Below are 7,625 nucleotides of genomic sequence, written 5' to 3'. Positions count from 1 at the left end.
GGCTGCTGCGACCAAAGTGGGGCCAGAGGCAAAAAGAGTCTAGTCTTAGGTATCCTAGATGATCACACAGAGATGTTTGTTTCAGACTTTGGGTTTTCCCTCTGGTATGTTATGTAAAGCAACCTGCTGAATGCGCATCTGTTCTGACTTCTTCATCCTTGTACGCAAAGAGCCCTTGAGTTAATAAGCTGAGCTAGAGACAAACTCCGCCTGACACTCGAGTGTCAAGACCCAGGAAGGGATTTGGTTTCTGTTCTTCCCTTACCAGAAACCAGGCTTATGTATGCTCACAGGTGAAGGTGTCCAGCTCTCTCCTACATTAACAAGGTGGGACTGGAGTGGCTGTCTAACCAACTATGCTCTCTGGGGCCAGGCTCCCACTGACTTTTGTAACAATAACACACTGACACATGGTTTCAGGCATTTTATTTTCCTTATTCTAACATTAGGCTTTCACAAATGTAAAAAAGGCTCATGAGTACAAAAGATTCTAAATAGCTTTGCAGTGTTTAAAAAGATCCATGAGAACAATTAGGTTGGTAATATTTATCTCTAGTTCTTGATCTATGGCTGTTAACCAGTAAGGACAGTGTCCCTGCGATTGCACTCAGGTTTGAGGACGCCTCTTGGTACCCCACACTGCACCCCTTCTCTATGTGTATTTTGTTATGGCCTCCCCTCCACCTCCTCCAGGTTTCAGTGGTGACAGCTTCATTTTACACACTTCCTGTACAGAGAAAGACTCCAACAGCCTCTGACACAAGCAAAGCTGGGCTTGGATTTTCATTGATTTTTCCAGTGTTTTTTTTTTTTTTTTTTTTTAAAGATTGCTAAAAAAGCGGTGACTTTTCTTTAATAATAAACTCTCTTCCAATGAGCTTTTAAGTCCTCAAACATTGTAGATGAATTATATCTGATGAACTTGTAATTTCTTCAAAGCATTTAAAAAGGTTTTCTTGAAATGACAATTTTCTACCTCAAGTTTGCCTTCCTACCTAAGGACACCCGGTGGACACAGACCTGAACTCTCCGTGGCCTTTGTACAGCACTTCAGGAATGGCCAGAATTCAGCGATCAAAATCCCCAGCCTTTCTTCATTTAACAGATACTGAAGCACTTCCAGAACACTGAACCAGGAAGACCAGGTCAGAAGCCACTGGACTTAGGTTTCTTCTTCCTTTGCTTAATAAGAAATAAATCATCATGGCTGCCATCCTCTACGAATTTCCTTTTCTTCGGCTTGCTCCGCATGCTCTCTCTGCGAAGCTTCTCTTCCCTCAGCCTGTGGTAATGGGATGCCTGGTGGAGGGACTTAGAAGGCTTCTGGCTGTTACTGCTGCTGGAGGAGTTGGGTTTCAGGCCCCTAGGGAAGTCTTCATCCTCATCGCGAGGCTGGCGGTCCCTCCTGTGCTTCTCGCCTTCTCTACCCCTGGTCTTCTCTTTCTGCGTTTCCTTACTTTCTCGAGGCCACCGACTGCGTTTTCCTGAGAAACGGCTTTTTCTCCTATCATGGTGATATCTATCTGTCTCTTCTCCATGTGGTCTTTTGAACTGCCTTGGAAAATCTCCATTTTTCTTGATATCTATAAGATAGAAAAGTATTTTGTCTATTTAGCCCTTGCAGAGTTCCTGCATTCTTAGACATAACATAGCAGACAGAGGAGGTGACATTCACAGTGAACAAATGGCACCCCTTACAATCTGGATTGCTGAAAGTGGGGACACACCTTCAAATCCATTACTATTATTGTAATTTCTTCTATTGGAGGTATTTTTACAGTGTTAGTCAATGAAGATCAGAGCAGCGGGGATGTCTGACCTATTCACCAGGTTCCTGCAGGGAAGAGTCTGCCTGAGAGGATAAGGTGAAGCAGGTGCAGGTTTGTTTCCTAGGACATTTCAATCCCTGTGTGAGGATGAGCCTGGCCCTCTCCCTGCGACGTGATGACACACCACCCAGGATATCAGTCGTATGGAGAAGTGGCTGCTGGGTGGGGTGTTATCTGTACGCATGTGTCCCTGTGTGCATACCTCAGAGGTTTCAGTGCCACCTCTTGCTGCTGCTGCATCTTATTAGAACCTGCCCTGTTGTCATCTGACAGAGGCGGCCGTGACAGCTAAGGTGCGGCGTGAGGACTAACAGACCCTTGGAATGTCAGAGAAGTGGGTGGTAGGAACTCAGACTAAGCTAGAGCACAGACTACGTCCCTAGGAGCATAGTACGCCAACAAGTGTCCAAACTAGCCCAAAAGGAAACACCTAACTTTCCCAGGTTTTAATTCCTAAGTACTCGCTGTCAGAGTGCGGCCAGCCCTTTAGCCCAGAGGACATCTCAGGCTTCAGTAGCGGTCTCCATCGCGTCCACTTGTCATGCATCAATAATCTCTCTACTGTACTAGGAATAGAAGCCGCACAGATGAGCAGTGCCCTCATTTAAAAGGGCCTGAACTCAAGAGAAAATAAAGCCACAAGAAAAAAGTTAAAAATGTCAAGATGTAAAGAATTCAGAGAAAAGCTTAAACAACACCTAACGATTTTATCATGAACACTATCAGAAACCTAGGAACACATCTTGATTATACCAAGAAGCGGAAATCGTATTTAAAATTTAGAAATTATTTACTAGTTTATTATTTTTAATTACATGTAGGTGTGCACGTCTGCATGTGCACTTGAGTGTATGTGCCTGTGGAGGAGGCACAGAGGGGGCATGGACCTAGAGCCCTGCTTGTAATGGTGAACTGCGAGAGCCTCGGTGTGGGAAGCCCTAGGAGTCACCAGGAACCCATGTTCCATAAAAAATATTTGACATACAAATGGGAGATAATTATTTGTCAAGTAGAAAAATTTCAAAGGGATCTTTACTGCTCTACATAGACAGATATTCTTAAAGGTTTCTCTGAAATGCTCTCTCTGAGAAAAATATTAATTGTGAATAGATTGCAGTATAGGGGTTTTGAGGCAGAGGTTTGGTTTCTGGAGTGCAAGAAAGTTTTAGTTTTTATAATTATTAAAACTGTTTTCAGAGGCTGGAGAGATGGCTCAGAGGTTAAGAGCACTGGCTGCTCTTCCACAGGTCCTGAGTTCAATTCCCAGCAACCACATGGTGGCTCACAACCATCTGTAATGAGATCCGATGCCCTCTTCTGGCCTGCAGGCATGCATGCAGGCAGAATGCTGTATACATAATAAATAAATAAATAAATAAATATATATATATATATATATCTTTTTTTTTTTTTAAGTGTTTTCTGTGCTAACCAGTGACTTCCAAAATAGGCAAAGAGTATAAAATCTTCTTTTGGAGCTGCTGCAAAAGCGATCGAACCAGAAGTTTTAGGACGAACCTTTCAGTTTCCGTTTTATTCTCCGATCCCTTTGCTGGATGTCGTATTTGTCGTCATAGCAATATATGAATGGAGATGTTGGAAACGCCTGGTTAAACATCCGTCTCTCTGTACATTCCTGCAATTGTATTTGAAAGGATGACATCACAAGTTTGCATTATCAACAAACTCTTTCATGAGCTTCTGGTCTATGCTGGTTAGAAGTGAGTCCCACCCCACTAGTATGGCAGGCAGTGGCTGCTGAAGTAGTCCTTGCTACTGTGGAAAGGGACCAGACAATCCAAAAGTCCCACTATGCTCCTGTACTATCCTTCAGGCCCCGGATTTCTTTCCTTTTTAATGGAGGAACTTAGTACTCTGCCAAGTTCCTTCCCCAGTTTGAGCTAACAGGATGGAGGGATGGGTGCCAACTCGATCTGTCTTGTCCTTTTCTGCAATTTTAGCATTATGTGAATTATTTGTCTGTTCCCTCCAGTAGCCTTCACATCCAATGCTCCTTCTCCCTAGCCTCAACTGTGGCTGGGAACTGTTCTTTTCTCTACACACGTATGCCAGCTTACTTTAACTCCACTCATTAGTTACCAGGCAGTGACTGTTAACATGTCTTAAACGGCATAGCCTGTATACTGAGCATGCTTTTTGCTCCCTCTGCCCATTCCCTTCACCTTCTGCTCCTCCAGTCAGTACACGCCTCCCACTGGTCCCCTTTGTCCTGGGCTACGGATCTTAGGGTGAGGTCAGTGGTAGGCAAGGTCTTCTTGGAAAATGTTCCTGGGTAATTCTGAGAGGCCTCAAAGAAAACCCTCTTCTCCTTGCTCCCTCAGCCACCCTGAGATCAGTCCTTTTCATTCGTCTCCCTTTGGCTTTAACTGTCCCCCAAACACTAGGTGACGCCATCGGATGCAGCAAGGGAGGTTGAACTATCTTTCAGAGACTTTCCTCTGGGACCTTCCTATCTGTCTTTTAACATCTTGCCTGAGACTTCTTTACTGACGTTCAGCATTTCTTAACTAAGTGCTTAAGAAAATCAGAATGCTTTCAGGAAGCATGTGAAATAACCACATAGAATTTAGCTGACTCATCAACAAATTATTAAGTTATGGTTACATCAGGGTCCTAGAAATCTTGCTATACTAAGATAGTATCCATGACAACAGACCCTTTTAATTTTCTCAGCCCCCTCACCCTTCATATCCTCCTGAAGCATTCTATCTCTCTTAGTGCCTACTGCTATCCTTGCCTCTCCAGCTAGAACGAGTGGAGTTAGGGAAGGCAATACGGAGTGACCCAATAACAACATCTGAGGGCTGAATCTCTGAGTCTGACAGGGGCGGGGCAGGGAGGAGCTTGGGCACCTTTCACTAGTGGGGTAGCCTCCTGTTTGGATACTGTTCTATTTAGACGGATGTAACTACACAGAGCTCTATCATATCACAAGTGCTTTCCAAAGCTACATGTAAATTATATTTTGATTATCCACATCACTGGTCTCCTCCATTAACACAGATAATTGATAGCTGGCTATATAATTTATCTTCTGTTCTGGATTAGCCACACCAATGATCTTCTTCATTAGTGTTGGATAATCTAGAGTTCCTTCAACTATGGCTGCCAAATTTGTTTTCCTGTAAATTGAAATTTGTCTAAGTCTAGATTTCAGGAATAAATTCTAAATGCTCTTGATATTCCCATCTATAGCACCAGCAGGGACTAGTAAGCAGGAAGCACCCAACTGTAACTGTTTTCCTTTAATTGAACACAAATGCTAAAAGTAGACTCTCTCGCTTTAAAGAGATAAGCAAGCATATAAACTAAGCACCTGTGTAACGCGTGTGGCAGGGGATTGCTAATATGAGTGTTTCCTAAAAGGTGTTGGCAACGAGAGGCATGCACAGGACAACAGGAGACCTATGGATGGTGATTTCCTACAAGACTCTTTCTTCTCTAGGTAGATTTTCAGGGTGAAGTCTCAAAGGCGATGCCAAGGATCCCGTAGGACCTTGCTACCTATACAGTGAGTTTTACTACACTAGAGACAGCATCTGAATGTCAATGCTATACAACTTCTTTGCTTTGGAGACAAAGACTGAATGCCAAAGGGGAAAATAGTAGTTAAATCATCTGGTTGCCACAGACATAGTAAAGATTACACTAAGGATCTGAGCACTCAGTCTTAGCAGTCACAGTCTACCCATCAGCGCCTGGTTCCTGTTGCCTGAACATGGACGATAAATTCAGCACTTTTTTTTTTCTCTTAAGCTTTTCTGTCTCTTCACATTTGTAGAACTCCCAAGGCCTGTACTAGAGGGTGCCTCAGCTGGAACTCAACACTGGCTGGTCTGCAACACTGCCCACTCTACCCCTTGTCTTTCTCCCTCTGCTTTGAGGCGTCCTGAGCCTCTGCAGGGTTTCTTCCTCCTGCCATGGATCTGGCTGATGTTTACCTTGGTTTCTAGGCTGTTCGAGCCTACGTGGGGAACAGGAATCCCCTGCACAAGGATTTCTACTCCCCGGGCCACTGTTTCATGCCCACTGTGGCAACTGGCTAGAGGACACTCACTACCTTCAGTAGGGAGCTGCTTCTGCTTATACCCACCACACAGCCTCGCCCTTTCAGTCTGCACTTGCACAATATTGGCCAGAAGGGCATGTAGGTACTTGGAGAGAAAGTGTGTGAGCCAATGCTATACAACCTCTGTGTTTCTACTGAACGTCACAGCTTGCATGTGAATGACAAAAAACTGGAGTGAATGTGGTACCGGGGAAGGCTGAATAAATAGTTCAGTAACAGGCCGTGAAAGGTACAAGAACTCATTCTGGGCTGCTGCTGACTCTGCCTCACTAACTTTAGGAGCTAAACTTGTTTTCACATAGGAATATGCTTTGGCAGTTTTTGTTGGTAGGAACTGGGGAAGTAGATTAACGTATAAACAAGTAAATGTTCTGAGTCACACCCATTTGGGGAATCATCTTTACAGCAATCACTCCTTGGCAAGATGATTCTGTTCAAATGCCACTCCAACATACATGTCCATAATGGCCTTTCTGTGCACAGTTGTAGCAATACACCAGCGCTGATTGTCCAGAAGGGGTCTTTGGCTTTTTAGGTGGTCCAGGTTTGGTCTGCAATATAAATATTTGTGAGAAATTAGTACACGTTAGAGGAAAAGCTGAAAGCCCATCCTTTCTAAAAGAGGTCTTGGGTAAGAAAATCCTTAGGAACATTGCTGCTTAGAGTGCAGTGTGGAGTGAGAGTGGGTCCTGATGGAGCCCAGGGAGCAACATGAAGGGCAGACAGAGCTTATGAAAGAAAGTGACAGAGAGGGGAAGGGTCAAGGCTTAAGAGACAGACACAGGAGGACAGAAGCCCAGGACTTAAAGGATACTTTCAAGGAAGGTCTGACCTACACTGCCAAGCACAACAGAAGCCTAGCAACATGAGGCACAGCCATCTCATATGCAACAGTCCATGGGGCCTCACTGTTAGAACCTAGGAGGGCAGAGAACGGGGTGGGGACTAAAGGGATGCTGAGAAATTTACGCAGCTAGTTTATCACACAGCTAATTTATTAAATTATACTTCTATCTTAAGTATTTTCCATATATACACTGTGTTACCCAAGAATAAATGTTAAGAAATTGAATATAAACTGACAAAAGGGGGCAGGCATATATTACTATTTTGAGAAGCACCAACAAGAAAGGACATGATGAAAGGGGACAGTGTTTAGGAGGAAGAGTTGGTTGGTGGAGTTTTAAATGGAGCAGTGGGATCATGTAGGCTGGCTGAACTGGAGAGCCGAAAGGAGAACAGAAAGGAGCACAGAGCAAACCTTCTAGAAGACGGTGCACTCAGCGGGGAAGAGGAGAACACCATCTTTATTTGCTCCCTTTTCTGCATGCCCTTTGGCAAATTATCTCTCGTGCTTATTGGGCTTCTGTAACTGAGTGCTAGTCTGCCTGCCAATATTCTACCTGCTGCAATCAGGAGGTTTGGGGTTGCAGGCAGAGGTGTGAGAGGAGTACCTGATATAGAGAAACCCCTCCTGTGGCTCTTATGTCTTAGAATGGGAAGCTGGGTTGCTAGGTGCTCTGCTCAGTGCCGAGATGGAGCATTGACTAGGGCTTAAGGGAAGGAGGTGTGTTCTGCTCAGTCTCAAGAAACTTCAGTCCATCATGGAAGGGAGGGTGTGTAGAGTAGTTCACAGATAGCAGACAGGAAACAGAGCAGTAATGGAGGACACCAGGGCAGGGCAGAACCTCACACACACCCTTTCT

At 44.4% G+C, this 7,625-nt stretch overlaps 1 protein-coding gene across 18 annotated transcripts in view; it reads right to left on the bottom strand.

The window, feature by feature from the left end:
• Positions 1-409: 409 nt before the first annotated feature.
• The window catches only part of Zcchc7 (zinc finger CCHC-type containing 7), a 179,682-nt gene continuing 172,466 nt past the window's right edge, over positions 410-7,625 (bottom strand). For 6 of the 18 annotated variants that reach the window (XR_015619470.1, XR_015619476.1, XR_015619468.1 and 3 more), the window contains 3 exons: positions 6,375-6,470; positions 3,348-3,465; positions 410-1,583 (listed from right to left, as the gene is read on the bottom strand). Coding sequence is in view for 3 of the 18 variants with exons in the window: in XM_087548003.1 (XP_087404129.1) it covers positions 1,147-1,583; positions 3,348-3,465; positions 6,375-6,470 (651 nt within the window). In the remaining 15 variants the exon portion in view is untranslated. 18 annotated transcript variants of the gene reach the window in all.

This window comes from Rattus norvegicus, chromosome 5, assembly GCF_021556685.1.
Source record: "Rattus norvegicus strain SHRSP/BbbUtx chromosome 5, alternate assembly SHRSP_T2T, whole genome shotgun sequence".
Lineage (NCBI taxonomy): Eukaryota > Metazoa > Chordata > Mammalia > Rodentia > Muridae > Rattus > Rattus norvegicus.
This window is presented reverse-complemented; position numbering and strand designations above follow the sequence as displayed.